At 38.4% G+C, this 21,833-nt stretch overlaps 2 protein-coding genes across 3 annotated transcripts in view; both read left to right on the forward strand.

Annotated features, from left to right (window-relative positions):
- On the forward strand, nucleotides 1–12,737 carry tlr7 (toll-like receptor 7). Of its 2 annotated transcripts, XM_034012390.3 has the most exons (3): nucleotides 1–209; nucleotides 4,656–8,939; nucleotides 12,641–12,737. In XM_034012390.3, the coding sequence occupies exons 1-2, from the start codon at nucleotides 207–209 to the stop codon at nucleotides 7,830–7,832; spliced, it is 3,180 nt and encodes a 1,059-aa protein (XP_033868281.1). In that variant the 5' UTR covers nucleotides 1–206; the 3' UTR covers nucleotides 7,833–8,939; nucleotides 12,641–12,737. The 2 variants fall into 2 exon arrangements, with proteins under 2 accessions (XP_033868281.1, XP_033868280.1); XM_034012389.3 differs by lacking the exon at nucleotides 1–209 and having other exon boundaries at nucleotides 4,632–8,939.
- Nucleotides 12,641–21,833, forward strand: part of LOC117406516 (toll-like receptor 8) — a 27,543-nt gene continuing 18,350 nt past the window's right edge. The window contains exon 1 of the mRNA XM_059029661.1: nucleotides 12,641–12,748. Coding sequence (XP_058885644.1) covers nucleotides 12,746–12,748 — 3 coding nt within the window. The 5' untranslated portion in view covers nucleotides 12,641–12,745. The remainder of the gene's footprint in view (nucleotides 12,749–21,833) is intronic.

Genomic DNA, 21,833 nt, shown 5'->3' on the forward strand with positions numbered 1-21,833 from the left:
CAAAGCAGACTGAAGAATGTGCTCAGATTGAAAGAGTGGAGCCCAACCGGGGCCTATATATCTTTCAATCTTGCTTCACCAATTCCTGGAGATAATACTGCATGTCGCTGGCCACTTTCTGTCACACAAAGAAAATCCTTTAAGGAGGACAACTGAAAAAAAAGAAAAAAAGAAAGAGTTTTTTACCTGATTTACAAACAGCAAAAATGGTAAGTATCACTTCCACATTTTTTTAATATCAAGTAGCTTTGATCAGGTTATATATTATTACTGTTAACTCTTTTAATGTAACACAGGATTTCATATTAAAGAGTAGACTATAACACATTTGCCTTTATTTGATCAAAAATACTATTATGCCATGTGCACATAACTAGACTCACATAATAGCATATGAAACAGGTAGAATTAAATATTCAGAAAATGTACAACTATGGCCAAAAGTTTTGCACCACCTTGAATTTTAGTATTGAGACATAATTTAAAAAAAAACTATATGAACATAATTTAGATTTTTTATTTTTTCAGTTTTTGTCAGTTTTTTATTAAGTAAGATTTTTTTTCCCCACTAGTGCCTTCATCGGTTTAATGATGATAAAGGCAATAGCCAAAATGTTTGTCTAGTTGATAAAGGGGTTGATTTCAGCAAGCTTTACCCACCCAGGATAAGTAGAATCTGTTGACGGTTATTCCTGGATTACTCTAGAAATAAGGTTATGCAATCCAGCGAGATTACCTGATACTTTAAAGTAGTTTCCCTTTAGTTTCAGAACTTTACATTTATAATCTATCGTTGAGTGTGTCTGAAGTTATGGATATATTTGAAATTATATACTAAAAAAAATATGGTGGTTTGTTACCACTGTTAACCCCTTTTGATTTATATATATATATATATATATATATATATATATAATCATGCAATAGGATCGCAACTCACTCAGTTCGTTGCCCCTTTAAAAATAGACCCAATACACACAAATGGATTTTGACAGCGCGGTTGCGCAAAATTTTTAATGAACACAAACAAACAAAATACAAAACAAAATAAACACCTAGCTCTTTACGAGCGCTAACTAAACAAACAGGAACCTAAACTATAAATCAGGACAGCTAAGCTGTTTACCTGGAACACAAAACAAAATCTTCACCATGAAACAAACCACACAGGTTTACACTACCTTTCTTCACCCGACTGCTCGGAAGCAGAGCACCTATCCTGCTTCCTTCTCTCTCAGCAGCCATGGGCAGACTATCTGCCTCTCTTAAATACCCTGCACCTGGTACTAATTTGACAATGGCTACCAGGTGCAGGGGATAATTAATACTACAACAATTAACAAAATCAATTAAACAATAAAGCAATACAATCAAACAAAACAAACCCACACATTTTACTGCGGGGATGACTCCAATCCCATCCCCACTGTGTTACATATCCTCCCCCCCAAGTGTGCAACACTGACTGGCCATTCCAAGGCCACCCCCTCCCCTAAAGCATAACCACCCACCCTCGAGTCCACAAAGTTCCACCTTCTCCCGATCCTTCGGGTGGGCTTGAGGATGGGTGGAGTCCTCCGGCGCTTCAGGGTAGGGACCATGATCCGGCGAGGAGGGACCCAAACGGCTTGCTAGGGGCGACCGACGCGTAGGCCGGTACCCTGGACGGTGCAGCAACAGGCAGAGGTGTGAGCCACGGGACCGGCGCAACGACCTATGATACTCCAGGGGGAACACAGCGGGAGGAAGGGGGAACGCCAGTGACGTCACACGACCGCGTCGTGACGTCTGAGGTTTCAGGGGGAGCGGAGCAAGGGACCAGGTGAGCAACTGTGCCTGGTGGTGCCCCGACCTGGGCACTAGGTCGAGCACAGGGAGGTCCATGCATTCCGGCATGGTGTCCACGAGCACGGAGCAAGGGACCGTACCCACCAGCGCAGGACTGCTTTGCTGGGGTGGAGGTCGGGGTTGTGGTGGTGCCGGGCACTTTAGCTCCTCTTCCTCATTCAGCTGCAGCTCCTGCTGCAGCTCAGGCAGCTCCTCCCCCTCTGGCTCGGGCGGCGGCAGCTCCTCCCCTCTGGGCTCTGGAAGCGGCGGCTCCTCCCCTCTGGGCTCTGGAAGCGGCGGCTCCTCCCCTCTGGGCTCTGGAAGCGGCGGCTCCTCCCCTCTGGGCTCTGGAAGCGGCGGCTCCTCCCCTCTGGGCTCTGGAAGCGGCGGCTCCTCCCCTCTGGGCTCTGGAAGCGGCGGCTCCTCCCCTCTGGGCTCTGGAAGCGGCGGCTCCTCCCCTCTGGGCTCTGGAAGCGGCGGCTCCTCCCTTCTGGGCTCTGGAAGCGGCGGCTCCTCCCCTCTGGGCTCTGGAAGCGGTGGCTCCTCCCCTCTGGGCTCTGGAAGCGACGGCTCCTCCCCTCTGGGCTCTGGAAGCGGCAGCTCCTCCCCTCTGGGCTCTGGAAGCGGCAGCTCCTCCCTTCTGGGCTCTGGAAGCGGTAGCTCCTCCCCTCTGGACTCTGGAAGCAGCGGCTCCTCCCCACTGGGCTCTGGGGCTGGAGTCTGCGGGGCTCCTCTCGCTTGCTCCCACCTTTGGAACAACAGCTCCAGTTCGGTCGGCTCCCGCACTTGTCTCTTCAGCGGGGCCAACCCCAGCTCTCTCTCCCATCTCTCATTCTGCTCTTTTTGAGCGGCGGTATTTTTATTGATCACCTCGATCAGTTCTTTAAAATCCATTTTCTGGGTCTCTAGGGGCGCCCACACACGCTGCCACCACATGTAATAGGATCGCAACTCACTCAGTTCGTTGCCCCTTTAAAAATAGACCCAATACACACAAATGGATTTTGACAGCGCGGTTGCGCAAAATTTTTAATGAACACAAACATAAACAAAATACAAAACAAAATAAACACCTAGCTCTTTACGAGCGCTAACTAAACAAACAGGAACCTAAACTATAAATCAGGACAGCTAAGCTGTTTACCTGGAACACAAAACAAAATCTTCACCATGAAACAAACCACACAGGTTTACACTACCTTTCTTCACCCGACTGCTCGGAAGCAGAGCACCTATCCTGCTTCCTTCTCTCTCAGCAGCCATGGGCAGACTATCTGCCTCTCTTAAATACCCTGCACCTGGTACTAATTTGACAATGGCTACCAGGTGCAGGGGATAATTAATACTACAACAATTAACAAAATCAATTAAACAATAAAGCAATACAATCAAACAAAACAAACCCACACATTTTACTGCGGGGATGACTCCAATCCCATCCCCACTGTGTTACAATATATATATACACCCACCCCTCGTTATATCGCCCCTCGCTGCGGAATCAGATATATCGCGGTCCTGGAGTTGGCTCCCCATTTTTACAGTCTAACTGCGCATGCCTTAGCTGCAATATACATAGACAATTTCACTTAGAATTACTGTTTGTTTTATTTTGTATTGCACATCACAAACTAAAATATACAGAACAATTAATAATAAAGCATTAATGTCGTACTGTTATCATATACACACGTATTGCACAATAACACAAAGCAAATTAAATGTCTACTTGCTGAAGCTGTTTTTTAAGCAATGCACTAGTAAAAGTCACAGGACAGTGACGTCAGCTCCCTAGCAACAAGCCTCCTATGTTGGGAATGGATTCTTTCAATTGAGCGGTTTGGGCATTTGAGAAAGGAGGGGAAGATTCATGAAATTAATTGGAGACTTAAGTTGATAAGAAGCAATTACCCTCCGCAGTACAAATTAAAACGGTGTGCTGCTTTTTATACAAAAAATGAGAAAAAGCAGGTTTGCTAGAGGATTTATATTGGACCCTGACGCCCACGATAAAACGAGAGTGGTTGTACAGTATTTGTTATTAGCCTATTTGTTTTTCTATGGGTCTCTCGCTATATCGCAGCCCTCGATATATAACGGATTTGCACTGGACCCCGACACCCGCAATATATCGAGTGGGTGGTGTATGTATGTGTATATATATATATATATATATATATATATATATATATATATATATATATATATATATATGGTCAGATTCATTAAGCTTTTCCTTCACTGTAATGTTTGTTCCACTTTTTAAGTCAAATTAAATAAACTGAACCTTATTCAGAACTCAGAACTAAATGTCAACAACTCTGAATTAATTTGAGTAACCTTTACCCAGTCTGAAAATGCCACAACTGGATTTGTTACAGCACCTGCATCCCCATGGATTTCACTAACTCATATTTTAGGAGCTAATCCTGCAATACAAGATGGTTGATAAATTACAGGGGGATTCCCCATGCTCTAAAAGAATGCAATGGGTAAATAAACCACTTAAGGGTAATAGTAATAGTCATTGTATTTTTTAGACATCCATGTCTAGTCATGTGACTCAATGAAAATGACTTGCCTAAAGTAATTGGCATATGTGAGTAAGAGTAAGATAACCTTAACTGTGGAAATGTTGATCTTCCATTGTATTTACTTCTGTGTGCTTTTAAAAGGGAATTGATGCAGCAGCATTGTTTGCTGAAATATAGTGGTATTTGTAAGGTAGTTCCCATTACTCTAATATCTACAAAGCAAGCTGATAAAATGTATATGGCCCTTGCTGTTTAAACATAGAGTAATATAATAATATGTTTCTTTCATTCCAGATTTTTTGGAACAGCTCATTGAGCTGGATGACCTGCATCCTCTTTTTTGGCTACAGTGCTTCAATACTCACTGCAGACAGCTGGTATCCCAAAAGCCTTCCTTGTGATGTGTCTATGGAAAAAAATGGAACAACTGTCCTAGTTGAGTGTAATGAACGTCGACTTACAGAGGTGCCAAAGGGATTTCCAGCAAATGCCACAAATTTAACTCTCACCATTAACCATATACCAAACATTTACAAGATGTCCTTTGCTGGACTTGAGAACCTCACTGAAATTGATTTCAGATGTAACTGCGTGCCTGTTAAAATAGGACCCAAAGATCATGTGTGCACCAAAAGTCTTCATGTGGAAGATGGAAGCTTTTCCTCACTTACAAATTTAAGGTCACTGTACTTAGATGGAAACCAGCTCTCCGAAATACCTAAAGGCTTGCCTCCCAACTTGCTGCTGCTAAGCCTTGAAGTAAACAAGTTTTCTGCAATTTCTAAAGAAAACCTCTCAGAATTAACAAACATAGAAGAGCTCTACCTGGGTCAAAACTGTTACTACCGCAATCCATGCAATGTTTCTTTTGATATTCAATATGGGGCTTTCTATGACTTGAAGAACCTTGCTTTATTATCTCTCAAATCAAATAATTTATCTAAAGTTCCTCAGAACCTACCCCCAAGTTTAAAGGAGCTTTACTTATATAATAACAGGATTCAACACATAGATAAATATGATTTCATAAACTTGACTAAACTGGAAATACTCGATTTGAGTGGGAACTGCCCTCGATGCTACAATGCCCCTTTCCCATGTACTCCATGCCCTAATAATGCCCAAATCAATATTGATCTACTCGCTTTTGACACGTTAAAAGATCTGAAGATACTACGCCTTCATAGCAATTCTCTTGAGACAGTCCCTTATCAATGGTTCCAACATACAGGAATGCTAAAAGTTCTAGATCTTTCCTCAAATTATTTGGCTAAAGAAATTGAAAGAGCCCAGTTTTTGATGAATCTCAGCAAGCTGGAAGAGTTAGACCTATCATTTAACTTTGAGCTACAGCAATATCTTCCATTCCTAAGTCTTTCTGAAACCTTTTGTAATTTAACCTCGCTCAGAGTCCTAAGAATCAGGGGTTACGTTTTTAGAGAATTAAGTGAAGCAGCCTTTGAGCCGCTGAAAAAACTTAAACAACTGGAAATTATTGACCTCGGAACCAACTTCATTAAATTGGCCAACCTGAGTATCTTAAGAGAGTTACAGGCATTTCACATCATTAATCTTTCTGATAACAAAATATCACCTTATTCTAACGATTCACCCTATGTTCCAAGGTCTTGTTCAACTGCAAATACTACCAGGGCTCCATTGGGAAGTAGGACACAGTTCTACTATGGAGAAGTCCGGGATATTCACTATTTCAGGTATGATGAGTATGCACGCAGTTGCAAGTCCAAGGACAAAGAGGCTGGTTCCTTGCATCCGATTGTTAATAAAGATTGCAGTCGGTTTGGAAAAACACTGGATTTAAGCAGAAATAATATATTTTTCATTAACCCAATAGAGTTTAAACATCTTGGTGACCTTAGATGTCTCAATCTATCAGGCAATGCCATGAGTCAGTCTTTGAACGGCTCTGAGTTCTTTTACCTTTCTGAACTGGAGTATTTAGATTTTTCCAACAACCGCATTGATTTGCTGTACTTTACGGCATTCCAGGAATTGAAAAATTTGAAGGTTTTAGACCTTAGTCATAATAACTTTTACTTTTTGTCAGAGGGGATAACACACATGTTGAACTTTACCAAAAACCTGCCTAAACTTCAAACTCTACTGTTAAACTATAATAAAATTTCAACCTCGACAAACACAGTTATGGAAAGCCATTCCCTGGAAATATTGGAGTTCAAAGGAAACCGTCTTGATATTTTATGGAGAGATGGAGACACAAGGTACAGTTATTATTTTAGAAATTTGTCAAACTTAATCCAGCTTGACATCTCTCACAACAGCCTTAATTTTATACCTCAACTGGTTTTTAAAGGCATGCCATCAAAACTTCGTGAGCTGTACTTGAACAACAACAAGCTGACGTCTTTCAACTGGGGGAAGCTGCAATTGCTCACACACTTACAAGTCCTAGACCTCAGCAACAATAAACTTAAGACTGTTCCTCGTGTGCTTTCCAACTGCACCAAAACTCTCACCAAATTGATTTTGCACAAAAATCAAATCCCAAAGCTCACCCAATATTTCCTCGAAGATGCTTTTAGCCTGAAATATCTGGACCTAAGTTTTAATCAACTCCAATTTATCATGAAGTCTAGCTTCCCAGAAAATGTTGTCAATCGACTGGAGGTCCTACTGCTGAACGGGAACAAATTTATGTGCACATGTGATAATCTATGGTTTGTTATGTGGATTAACCAAACGACAGTCAACATTCCCCGTCTGGCTACAGATGTGACCTGTGCAGCGCCTGGAGCACAAAAAGGCCGCAGTGTCCTCTTCATCGATCTTCACACATGTCAGCTCAACTCTCTTTCCATCATACTACACATCTTGTCAACATCAATCATTCTCTGCCTCCTTGTGATTTCAATTTCAAGTCATCTCTTTTACTGGGATGTATGGTACAGTTACCACTTCTGTGCTGCAAAACTCAAGGGATATCAAACCTTGTCCTCGCAAAACAGCAGCTATGATGCCTACATTGTGTATGACAAGAAGGACTCTGCGGTTTCTGACTGGGTTTTAAATGAGCTGCGTATCCATATGGAAGACAAAGGTGACACCTGCTTCCAGTTATGCCTAGATGAAAGAGACTGGATCCCTGGTCTTCCAATCATAGACAATCTTTCCCAGAGTATCCAACAGAGCAGAAAGACTGTGTTTGTCCTAACCAACACATTCCTCTCAAGTGGGAACTTCAAGACAGCTTTTTATTTGGCTCATCAACTACTTATGGATGACAAATCTGATGTGATTATTTTGGTTTTTCTTGAAAGATCGCTTCAGAGTTCCAAGTATCTAAGACTTCGAAAGAGACTCTGCAGAGGCTCTGTTTTGGAATGGCCCAAAAACCCTCAAGCCCAGCGCTATTTTTGGCAGTGTTTGAGGAACGCATTGGCTACAGAGAACAATACACAGTATAACAAACTCTTCAGGGAGACTCTATAGTTCAATATTGCTTTCTATAGCAACACATTATGTTAATATATATATTATTGTAAAATAGTAGTGAAATAAGAAAAATGCATTTTTTTAATCACGACAGCTGATATTAATGAGGAATGATATGTATAAATATAACTATTAACACCATTTTTTACTGATAAATTATGACTATGCATGTGCTGGGCCAAATGGAAAATTAGATTAATTGGATTAATTAATGAATTACTGAGGAACACAAATGTAAAAATAACTTTTTCTTTTGTAATCTGTTATGTGTTAAGATACTGTTGTCTATTCCTAACCATTAATGCATGTTCTATCTACTGTATTTCTGTGTACATGTACTATGGTTATTAGTGTTAATTCATGTGAATTTGCAGACATTTTAAAAAAGTGCTGCCATGCTTGCTTACACTACTACTGCGCCAGATAGTGGAACTCCTGTAAACATTACAATGTCATGCACTTATTTGTTACATTATAATTCAGAAATTTAAATTAATTGTTGAGTATTCAAGACACATACAACGCAGTACAGTACAGAAAGCAAGCAGTACAGTCAGTGCTGCTGAAAAATAATTTACTTATCTGATTGGAGCTTAAAATACTTTATTTTAGTCAACGGTACCTAGAGTTTTCAGTCTAAAATATCAGTAAAAATATAGTAGGCTCTTAGTTAGTGTTATATTATTAGCCACTGTATTTTTACATTGAACCACGTGAAGATAAAAGAGGAACTCTATAACATATGCTCAAGTTCTGTTTTATTTGTCAACTGCTCTAAAACAGCCACAGTTTCTATAAATAAAAGAGCCTACTCCCTAGCATGTCAGAAACTGTACTATTACAAACAAAATATAGCAATGTTTACTTTTACTGTTGTTTCCTGCATTGACCTCTGATATGGAAAGAAAATAAACCTGATAATGTTCCTAAACTAACCACATAAAACGTAATATTTATTTGCCAAACTAGTTTTGATAAATAGGGTAAAATTCTGTTCATCTACGGTCAAAGGAACACATTCAAACAAACGGGCATGCTGAACTTCGGTTGGTGCCAAAGCATCAAGGGGATAGATGCTTGATCTGCAAGGGAAAGAGAATTGAGGTGAATGCCAATCTGACATTATTTTTTTTTATATTTTATATTTTATATGTTATGCATTTAGCCGGGTGCCTCTTTGGAATACATTTAGACAGTTTGCAAATGTTTCATAAATACCAGACTTTATATTTTTCATTATAAAAGTCTTTACATCTTGAAGAATGTGTCCCAGTGTATCTTTATAATGTTGAGTTGATAATGGATATGGAGTGGACAGTAAATGTTTTTTTTTTTTTTAGTTTCACAGTACTGGGAGCAAAGCCAAATTTGCAACTCTGACCTTGAAAAGTTATCTTTTGGTTAGTTACAGTATAATGCTTTCTTTTAACAGTTTGAATAACATTTGCAGAAGTAACAACTGAAATTCCTGTTTAAAACTTTGAAGTGAAAATCAAGGTAAAAATATGCAATAAACAGTAAATTATAATATACTAATTATAATGCTGCCTGTATACCTGGAGCTACTATCTACAGGTATTAACCTCTATTGAGGATATTAACTCAATAAGTACCAAATAACATCAACTTTGAAAAACTCAGAACGCACGCTGTATTTGTGCAATTTGATAAATTATAAATTAATATTTCTTCACAGTATTAATATTCCTTAGTTTTGGCTACAAACTGCTGCGTTTCTGTTTTGAAAGTCGAGAAAGACCTGCCCATAATCAGACCAGTGAAATGTCATGCCGGCTATGAAGATCAACACATAGCAAATGGAGCTTTATCATCACTGTGGGAAGGAAAACACCAAGAAATGTATCATTTTTAAGCTTCAGTTTCTTATGTTATATTGAGGAGTCATAAAAGCATATGAAGGAATATATCTGCAGACTTAACATGTGTGGTTAACACAATTAGAGTAAGTTATCATAACATAGTTTAAGAGAAAATTTAAATAACAGGTCAGTGTCAGTTAAAAATGTTCCAAAAAATTACAATGTAGCCTGCCCTCAAATGAGGACAATGGCTTTTAATGGGTTAAAGTTATTGTAACCAAATCCATTTTTACGTTATTTTTTGTACTGGATCACAGGCTGCTTTATTTATGTTGTTGCATAACCCAAGTTTCAAGATTCTAAAGACCTGCTATTTTTAGAGGGCATCTGCTTTTTGCTAATGACCAATATTCTGGGACCCTGATTGGCTGAGACAATACATTAGGTTTATAATAAAGAATAACATTATTCTTCATACAAAAGTATTTTTAACCCATAAGAACTTCCAGTGTCAGTCAAAAATCCCCCCCCCCCCCCCCCCCCTTATTGAAATTTGCTGTGCCTTATCCAACTTCCTCATCCAATACATAAAAAATGAAACAAGCCTTTTAGCTTGATGCACCCTGGCACACTTAGGTAAGCTCCCATTAATGCTGGTAAATCAATTGCTTTTTTGAGCAGGCACTGATTAGATGATAATTACATTTTTTTTTTGTTTATCTTATATTATTTAAAAGAGACATTTTCACAATAACAGGGACTTGACTTCTTTGCAAATACTTAATCCACTTTGATGTTCAATTTAGATTGGTTTCTTTATTTCTGTTATTTTTTAGTTACTTAGCAGTATATATGTGAAAACACGCTTTTAATGGGTCTATGTACTTTTGTGGCCAAAATGAAAGTTCAAATTTGGGGGGAGCGACTTGGATTTGAGGTTTTTAGTTAGGGTACCAATTTACATTTGCGCATGTCAATTATTCTGGTGCGCTTGAACAAGACCAACTGTACACAGTACTGCCTAATACAGATATTACTCTCTGTACAGTACCGGTATATTAAAATGGCTGCACAGCGAACTTCATGAACATTTTTAATGCAGCTTTTAAAAGAGAAGTAATTTTGTTTGCTGAAGAAAAGAGAAAGTGCGGCATCTGAGATGTGTCAGAAGATGGAGACGCAATCGAAAGGCTGTGTAATACTATAATATTACCGGTATAGTACTTCTTGAAATGATCAATGCGGGTCCGGCTTCAAAATGAACAATCATTTATTTATATATCTTTCTTTCTCTATCTGGAGGAACACTAAGGTATGTACTGCTTAATGGTGGATTCTCCATCGCTGTCTGATTCTCTAACTTACTCACTGTTATTATGGTCTGTGCCTGGTTTAACTACGGGAACCCCACTAGTGTGAATTCAGGGGCGACTTAAATTCGAGTAAACACTGTATATTTAAAGTTGCTTTAAAGAAGTATCACTAAAACTGTGATAAGAAAAAAACTTTGGGGGCAATTTTAGAAGTTTTACATACCGGTATGTGGATACATATTTAAAGCTACTATAAGGCATAGTGGGTACCATAATTCAATTGTAACCACCTCGGTCTAAGTACAGCTGGTGCACCAGAGTGGCTATCCTACACTTCCTGGCAATATGTAGCTCATATGAACGATTATGAAAGAATCTAATTTCACAACAAATGTATTTGTATTTAAAATTACATATGATACCATACTTTTGTAGGTTAGCAAAATGTGTTGCCTTATTAAAATTGCCTGTCTTACTGTACTTTCATAGTGTGGAAGTTCCTTGGTCATTTCATCTAGAGGATGAAATTGTCCCCTCCTCTTGAACTGTTGGTGATATGTGATCTACATTGCAGGTTGAAGTGCATCATGACAGGTGCAATGTATAGATTATTTCATTAGCTCACTGATTCTTGAGCGTTGGGACAAAACCTGCCTCAATTATAATTGCACAGTGGGATGTACTAGACAAAAAATGAGAAGTCAGGTTTCTGAACAGTTAAACTAAGAATCCAAACAGTCACAATCACTGGTGGTCAGCTAAAGTCATCATGGTAATTTTTGGATCCACCAAAAAATGATTTAATTCCATATTTTTGAAGTTGATGCTTAGTTTAGCATTTTTTCTATATATATTTTATTTTTCACTGTATAAACAATAACCTTATTCTAAATTTAAAGAAGCTTCTGAACAATTTAAAGAACAAATACAAGTAATTTGAATGTTAGATTTTCTCTTTTGTTCCTCTCATTTTTATAATCTCAAATTAACAGTAATATTTGTGGCTTGATCTAAACTTTCCTACTGTTTCAAGTTTTAATGTGAAAGTCGTTGTGTTCCTGTATAGTCACCTTCGTCAGACATTGCATCAACTCCGTCATACTGATATTATGCAGAGTTTTAGACAAAATAGTTTACAATTTTTATTAAAATACAGATGAACTGTGAAAATGGTTCTTATTTTATAAGTTTAAAAAATATTTTTATTTGTCAGATTTGGTAAAAACAAATTCAGTACAGGGTGTATTTTGTGTGTGTGTGTGTGTCACAATGATACGCAATGAAAGATAAAAGCCCTAAACGAACTCTAAAAAAAATCTTAACCTTCCAAGATTTTTTTTTTTCTGTTGTCTGAAGGAAATGACAAAATCTCTGTTATCAATTACATTAACAGTTGGTTAATCTTTAGGTTGAATCTTTACATAAATTAATAACTCATACTATCCTACTTAAAAAGCATAATCAAAGTTGATCAGTTTTAAGAAAAAAAATCAATTTTGTCCCACTCTCAAGAATCACTGACCTGCAACCATTTTAAAACTACCTGTGCGTTTGCAAACACAAGGTTTGGCATTTTGATATGGTTACTACTTACACTGTTTATAGCACCTGTTGTCATTTTACTAGTATTAGGGAAGTTGGTTTTAACCCAGAACATTTCCTTTTTCTGAAGAGAGACGTGTACGCGCCACATTACAGGCTGAAGAGAAGTTAAGAAGAGCTGGCTGTTTCTACTAATCTTTGGGCATAAAGTACACACATTCTAAACTTTCTGAAAATGGTAAGCTAACCTTATCCGTCTATTGTTTTTAGGTATAGTTAACATGTTGCTGATCATCTCTTGTTATGTACCTAATTAGGAAATGCAAACTAATAATTAATTGATCAGATATGTTATACTGTATGCTTACACTCAGGTTTACCAGCTGCTGGTGTTCTGATTTGAAGATAGGTGTATTATTATTATTTATTTCTTAGCAGACGCCCTTATCCAGGGCAACTTACAATTGTTACAAGATATCACATTATTTTTACATACAATTACCCATTTATACAGTTGGGTTTTTACTGGAGCAATCTAGGTAAAGTACCTTGCTCAAGGGTGCAGCAGCAGTGCCCCCCACCTGGGATTGAACCCACGTCCCTCTGCTTAAGAGTCCAGAGCCAGAACCACTACTCCACACTGCTGCCCATTTGCCTCATGGTCCATTCCTTTGGAGTGCATTCCAAGAGTCAATCTTCCATATTACTATAAATCTAAGCCTGTTCAATTTACTTTTTAGCCTGGAAATATTTTCAGTTTTGTTGTGTAAATGGACAATATGACTCAACAAGTGTTACAGTGTGGGTGATACAATGCTATGGGTTTAAAGATCATTTTAGTCCAGTAGAATGAGAACAAAGACCTTAACAATAATGAGAGAGATAAACCATGATTGGAAAACAATTCGAAATTTATGGTACCACCAAGCATTAGCACTGCGTTTGTACATTTTTTGTGGTGCGCAGGGGTCAGATTCCCTTATACTTCGGGGACTGGAGGTGAAGCCCCCAAGTTATGAGAAAAAATGAAAATAATCTCTTTGAAAGCCTTGCTTTTAAACATAAAAATGTAACATTTTCATTAAACCCAATTCCTACCTTATGTAAAATGATCATTGCTGTGTACTTCAATATATACTTTTGGTGTACAGTATATATTGCTTGTTTAGTATGACACATTGTTTGTACTATAACATGGTATATATATATGGGATAAACGGAAAATATACAACAAAGTGCAGATCCATAACCCATGAATGTAGAGCTTGAGTGGGTTATTGGAGTCTTCTGCACTTTGTTGTGTATTTTCTGTATTTAATGGGAATTCATCATTTATTCTATTTATACCACAAGACTAACATTTAATAATAAAAACAAAAAGACGCAGAGTAGATTTAATTGCATTTTGTCTTTATACAATTTAAAATAATAAAACACAAAACATATACACTGTTTTTTATGCAAGGCCCTGAACGGTTTCCAATTAAACTGTGAACGTTTTCTGTGTTGCTGCTCTGGCTGCTGGCTGTGAACACACAAACACGGTGCGTTTAAATGAAATCGCCTTTAATTTCTGAAAGAGCAGGGAGATTTAAGTCACTCACAGTCTGATCGAGTATAAACAATAACTCAGATAGAGTCATTTTTAAAGTAGCAGCATAGAAAGAATAACTCAAAATACAATAAGATACACAGTAATGAATCTCAATTCCTGTAAATAAAGCATAAGAATATAATCAATAAATAACAAAAATATGCATAAATTACATTATAATGATTGACTGCATATACACAGCTGAAGTAGACTTTCAGTCATGTTTTGTAACTTGGATCATAAATTAAATTGCTTCCCAAAGTATAAAGGATATTTGAAAACCCATTTTATAAACACTACCATTTCCGACCCTATTGTTATTATGTATGCCATATGGGCAGGACATAGTGCACACAGCTCAAGTTCTACACCAAAATAATTAAGCCAGCAAACAGGAGAAACTAGTCTACTTAATTATGCATTCATGTTTGTACAAAGTAAAAGTAAATATTGATTAGTGATAGCTTACCACTTAGCAAAAACACTTCGGCACTGTTCAGTTCACAAAATGAAGTAGTTAAGATGTTGTCTATTTAATCTGTAAGGTTCTTTTGAATGTGCAGAACAGCCAAGTGATTCAGTCATTCTTGGCTCATACATAGTAGTTCACAAGGGATTTTTTAGTCTTCATAGGCAGACTTATATACAACCATAATATTGATTACAAAAATAAAATACACAAACATAATACTGAATAGAAAAATAAAAAAAAAAACACATAAACATAATATTGTAGCGAGGAGTAATTGATGCACACACCATGGCTTTTTCAAGTACAATGCTTTTTTATTGACAACTAAGATCACCTATCACCATCCACACGCTCTCATGCACACAGTCACAAGCAGCCCCTACCCACCCCGGAGCGCAACATCAACTCCCAGGGTGTCACACACTCAAACAAGGGCAAACACAGCATGGATTCAACAGTCTCAGAATTATACAAAACAACAATTATGACAATAAATGCAATTATGAACGGTAATTAAAACAGTGAAATAACAAAAACAATGAACATTTTCCCCAAAAACAGTTCCCAGTCCCAGCATCCTCTGTTCCTCATTTGAATGACAGCCTCTTTTCAGGAGAGGCTGACACAGCCCCCATCTCAGGGCCGAACGTTTCGTCAGCCTAATACGCTCCCCCTGCTTCCCGGACCTGTGCTGGCAGTGGGGGCAACCAAGTTTGCTCCAGAGCGGTATGGGGCCAAGTAGTCTTGATGGAGCACCTCGGAGAGCCTCTCGATGAGAGCCCAAGGGCCCTCCCAGTGACTGGCCAGCTTGGGTCAGAGTCCCTTCTGTCACCGGGGGCAGTAAACCCAGACTTGTTCCACAGCCTGGAATCCATGGCCCCGGCAGCAGGTGTCATACGCCCGCTTCTGCCGCTGGTCAGCCGATGTAAGGTGCTCCCGAGCGAAAGCATGGGTGGTGTACAGCCCATCCTGCAGCTGCTGTAGGTACTCAGGGCCAGCCGGTTCTGGGGTGTGGAGCTGGGGTGGCCTGTCGAACACAAGATCCACTGGGGTGCGGTGCTCTCTCCCAAACATAAGAGCCGCCGCATGCACCCTGTAGACTCTTGGACTGCAGTCTGGTAGGCGATTAGGACTAGGTGCAAGTACTGATCCCAGTCGCGTTGGTGCTGGGAGGTCCACATAGCGAGCTGGGTGGCAAGCATCCAGTTAAACCGCTCCACAAATCCGTCGCTCTGCGGGTGAAGCAGTGTTATCCGGGTTTTCTTTATGCCCAGCCGCCTGCACACCTCCCCCCTACCCACCACGGAGCGCTACACCGCCTCCCAGGGTGACACACTCAAGCAAGGGCAAACACAGAACTGATTCAACAATCTCAGAATTATACAACACAACAATCACGACAAGAAATGCAATTATGAACGATAAATAAAACAGTGAAATAACAACAATGAACAGTTCCCAATCTCAGCATCCTCTGTTCCTCATTTCCATGCCAGACCCTTTCCAGTGAGTCAGTCTGGTCATGCCTGCTACAATATTGAATATGGAAATGACAGAAAAAGTGGATTCTGACACAACCTGAACCTTTCTGGTTTTGTTGCGAGAGCCGGTGACAAAGGAGAAATAACTCTAATTTCCCTGTTAAACTAATTTGATGTGAAATGTTATTCCATTGGTACGTTTCTCACATATTTTATTATTATGAGGAGGGATTTTAAAAACATATCTTGTATACAGATATCGTTCACATTAAAAGGTTTATATGTACAATTATTATATATCTCAAACATTAGTGGGGCTGGGCCAGCTTTGCAGAATATTGGTGGAGCCCAGGCTCATGGGCCCATATATAAATGCCACCAAATATAAATTGGTATTCCCAGTGTTTGTAATAACTCACAAACACCATTGATTTAACAACCAACTAACTTTAATCCGCACCCCAGCTTGTGTACATACAACAACAGCTTCAGCTCAGCTCTGAACTAGGAACAACATGTCAGTAAGATAGCTATATATCAAGAGAACGTTTTCACTAAACTAGTCAACTGCTCCTCCCTGCTGGGTGGATGTCTAATTAATTACTAGTAGTGTTTAGTGACCATATATGTTCACCCAACCCTTAACGATGGCTTCTGACAGCCATAACTCCAAATAGACATATAGCCCCATAATACAAGTATAATATGTAGCACACTATTTTTTTAATGGGCTCTTCTTTAAAATACCTTTTTCTTTTTTTTTTTTAACAGATTTTTGTCCCAAATTGGGCCCACTCAAGCATGCGAAGAATACTTGTAATTATACCTTTAAACGTGTAAACACCTCAGTTTAGTTTACTCGGAATAAACGTATAGAAAATCCATAAACTATAAAGTAACATTAAGCAGCAGACAAGTCAGTATCATTTTATCCGCAACAGATTTTTTACTACAGTATGTTGCAATCACTTCCTCACTGAATGGCATTCCGTTTCATTATTAAACAACCTAGCTTTTTTCATGCAAAGACTGGTTGTAGATGTATTTTTCTGAACATACTTGCATGCCAATACTGATATACAAGCGCTTGTTAAAATAAATAAATAAACTACAGAGACTACAATGCACCTGGCTGGAATCACCTTCCTGCAAAATGTTTAGAGGATGTCTTGTGGCATGTAAATTGCCTTGCTTGTTTATCATGATGCACTGTCAACATTGTAAAATACATCTTCCTCTCTATGTGGAACAGAAGACGGTAAAGGAAAAAGCTAGGCAAAATTAAATTGTTGTTTCAAATGATGATATATAACTTACCTCCAGTACGATGCTAATAATTTAAAAAAGCAAGACCATTTTTGTAAATGTAAAGCAGTTTTATTGCCACAATAATATTTGGGTTTATTTTTATTCTTAGTTTTCTTCTGTAAGTTACCTGTAGATTTGCAGAAAGCCTGATAAGAGTGAAACTTAACTGGTAGTTGGTGTGTGCTAAAGATTGTGTTCATTAAAACTTTGTGCCCTGTGACACCTGTAAGTTGCCCTGGATAAAGGTGTCTGCCAAATGAATAAATAATAATAATGATAATTACACCATGAGGTTTTCCTAAAGCTCTGTATTCACCCACAGGTGTGCAAATAACTTTTCCTTATCTATTTTTTTTCTGCCTTACAAAAAAAGTGTTGTGTACTGCTTAATACTTGGTAAATGTGAAATAATATTTAATATCCCATGTAATTTTTATTAAGGTCCCGCCCATTTAAATAGTGCCATTCAGTTTACTGCAGGTAGTTTACAAAAAACAAACAAAAAAAAAAAACATGGAAGTCTTAATTTATACCAATAAAATCCAAGACTTTCCATTCGGTAGATAAATATAGGTAAACATTAAACTAGTTTTAGTGCAATACAAGGCTGTCTGTTTAGAATAAATGCAGGTATGGGGAGATACTGAAATTACTGGTAAATCTTGAGTGCAACGAAAACGTTTTGTTTGAAGCTGTACCTTTCAGAGCTGCTCGAACAGTTTGTCTTTCTTTCCTTTGTTAGGTTGTCATCTTCCTTGTACTGTTCGGGTTTGCTTCTGAGCTCCTGGCCCTGCAGTGGGTTTCCAGGACACTTCCATGCGAAGTCACTGTGAAGAGCAATAATACTTTGATATTTTTCGACTGTAGTGCTCGACGACTCACCCAAGTGCCTGATGAAATTAACAGTAATGCCACTAGCCTGAAACTTTCAGAAAATAGAATACATCAAATTTCAAATCAGTCTTTCTGCAATTTGAGAAATCTTACTTTCATTGACCTTAACTGGAACCATCACACAGGAGGGATTTATATTGCAAACAGGACATTCTTTTCTTTGACAAGACTACAGGTATTACTTTTAGATGGAAATTTGCTTTGGAAAGTACCAGAAGGTCTCCCACCAGGACTGAAAAATCTAAGTCTAAATGCAAACCACATTTTTAACATCACTAATGAGGACTTCACTGGTGTGCCAAATGTAACTGAGATCCATTTGGACAAAAACTGTTACTATGGTAACCCTTGCAATATTTCTTTCTCTATAGAGAATGGAAGCTTCTCACATCTTACCAGTTTGAATGTGTTATCATTGAACTATAACAACCTATCCCGTGTACCCCAAAATCTGCCAACATCTTTAGTGAAACTATATTTAAGTTTGAATAAAATACAGCATGTTGATCAATATGACTTCCAGAACTTAACTGAACTTCAAGTTCTTGACTTATCTGGCAATTGCCCCAGGTGTACTAATGCCCCATTTCCTTGTGAAGTTTGCAAGAATCCCGCCTCAGTTGAAGTACATCCTTATGCTTTTCAGAACCTTTGGAAACTGGAAGAACTAAGCCTTTCTGGTAACTCTCTCCGTATATTGAACAGCACCTTGTTCCAGAACTGTTCAAACCTAAAATTTTTATACCTTTCCTTCAACTACTTAATCAGTGAAATTTCTACAGGGCACTTTCTCAGCATTTTACCACACCTGGAAGTGCTCGATTTATCCTTTAACTATGATGAAAAGTCCTATCCCGATAGAATCAATCTTTCAGACAACTTTTCAAGACTAACGTCCCTCAGAGCCTTACACATTGAAGCCTATGTGTTCCAAACCATTGTTAAAGGTTCGCTGGACCCTCTCAAAAACCTAAAAAATCTGTCGGTGCTGAACGTGGGTACAAACTTTCTTAAGCATGTAAACTTTGTTGAGTTTCAAAAATTCTTTAACCTGTCATTGATATATTTGTCAGAAAACAGACTGACATCCCAATCCAGTCCAAACGAAAGCATGTATGATAAGGTTAGTGATGAAAAGGTTTTCTACAAAGTAGAAGGTTACAATCATGACAGGAATGGTCACGTCATGCATAGGGATAAGGACTATCGCTTATCAAATCCACATGTTAAGCAGGAGTGCCTTGTCTATGGTCAGGCACTGGATCTCAGTAAGAACAATATTTTTTTCATTTCCCCCAAGCAGTTCCAAGGCCTTGAGAAAACCACTTGTTTAAATCTGTCTAAAAATGCTATTGGTGCTGCCTTGAATGGCACTGAGTTTATCTACCTTCCTAACCTCAAGTACTTGGATCTTACATATAATAAGATTGACCTGGCCTATGACTATGCTTTTGCAGAGTTACAGCAACTGGAGGTGTTGGATCTAAGCTACAATTTGCATTATTTTGTTGTGGCAGGAGTCACCCATAATCTGGGTTTTCTAAAAAACCTTCAGTTTTTAAAAGTGCTTAACTTGAGTTGGAATGAAATTTTTACTTTAACAAACAATGAACTGAGCAGCATATCCCTAAAAGAGCTGAAATTCCAAGGCAACCGACTCGATATCTTATGGAAGGGAGATGACAACAGGTATATCACACTCTTCAAAAATCTTTTGAATTTAACACATCTTGATATATCCTACAACAGACTTAAAAGAATACCATCCAACGTGTATTGTAATTTGCCATCTAACTTAACTGAGCTCTATTTAATTGGTAATGGGCTCCAGCTTTTTGACTGGGAGAAGCTTGCATATTTTAACCAACTTGAGGTTCTAGCTCTTGAAGACAATAGTTTGACATACGTCACTGAGAAGATCAGCAGCTACACAAATACTCTTAGAACACTTGACCTGAGTCATAACAAGATTACTCAGCTGTCGGATGGCTTTCTCCAACAAGCAAGTAGCCTTCAGTACCTTTATTTAAGTCACAACGACCTGAAGCTTATAAACCAGTCAACCTTCCTATCTGGGCCAAACAATTATCTGAAGACATTACATCTGGAAGGAAACCCATTTCAGTGCACCTGTGATATTTTGGATTTCATTTGGTGGATAAATTCAAACGATGTTGCTATACCACGTCTGGCCACAGATGTCAAATGTGGAACGCCTGAAGATCGAAAAGGAAAGGGCATCATAACCTTTGACCCTTCTGAATGTGAAAACGACATCACATCAGCCATATTGTGTTTGTTTTCGTTCTTTGTTATTACATTCACGACGGCGGTAGCTGTTATAAAACATTTGTTTTACTGGGATGCTTGGTATTTTTATCATTATTTTAAGGCAAAGGTAAGGGGCTACCAATCCCTTGAATCAACAGATAATGTCTATGATGTCTTTATTACATATGATACTAATGATCCAGTCGTATCAGACTGGGTTCTGAATAATCTCCGAGTCAAGTTAGAGGACCAGAGAGACAGGGCCTTGCTAATATGTTTAGAAGAAAGGGACTGGCAGCCAGGGGTACCTGTCATAGACAACCTTTCTCAAAGTATCCGACAGAGCAGGAAGACTGTATTTGTGCTGACTGACAGGTATGTGAAGAGTGGGAACTTTAGAATAGCCTTTTACATGGCGCACCAAAGATTAATGGATGACAATGTGGATGTGATTGTGTTTGTTTTACTGGAGCCTGTGTTACAACATTCTCAGTTTCTGAGGCTAAGGAAAAGGTTATGCAGAAGCTCCATCTTGGAATGGCCAACGAACCCCCATGCTGAAGTCTGGTTTTGGCAATGCCTGAGAAATGTGATCAAAGTGGACAAGCGTGTGATGTATAACAATCTCTATTCAGGTTACTTCAAGGTTCAGTAAGTTTGTAGATTCCTGAATATGTCACACCCTCTGAATGATACAGCGGAAAGTCACAAGAAGTATGCATGTAGCTTTGTAAATCCATTTTTGTGTTATTGATTTATGTCTTTTATCTTTCTGTTTTTCAGCTACGGAAAACAGATGCAAATACTGTAAATCAGTCCATAATAAAACTGACATTGGCAGAACCATGTCCAAATAATGTCGGTTCTTAAGCATTTTAATCCTAACCTGACTTTGAATCCAAAAGCCTAAAATTAAAATATTAAAAGAGTACCAAGTGCCCAGAAAGGCAAGGCTGACGGCCAAAACCAAGCAAGTTAAAATTATGTGATGCTTGCTTGCTTGTCTGTTTTTTCCTCTAATAAAATGTTGTTTAAATCACATGAGTGGTCCTGACTGAATATTTGTATTATCTGTATATCTGTGTACATCTGCATAATGTGATAGGGCAAACTAATTAAATAAAGTGGACAGATCAGCTTCAGATTGCTAGTGTTTGGAATATATCAGTGCAAACTACTGCATGCGCACAGGAAGGGAATATTGTTTATGACTCTGTGCTAAAGTGAATGTTTCTCTCTTAGCCAGATTGAATATTTTTATCACTAACATATCATATAAGTTTGACTGTGCAGATGAAATTGG

Source organism: Acipenser ruthenus, chromosome 8 (genome assembly GCF_902713425.1).
Source record: "Acipenser ruthenus chromosome 8, fAciRut3.2 maternal haplotype, whole genome shotgun sequence".
NCBI classification, from domain to species: domain Eukaryota; kingdom Metazoa; phylum Chordata; class Actinopteri; order Acipenseriformes; family Acipenseridae; genus Acipenser; species Acipenser ruthenus.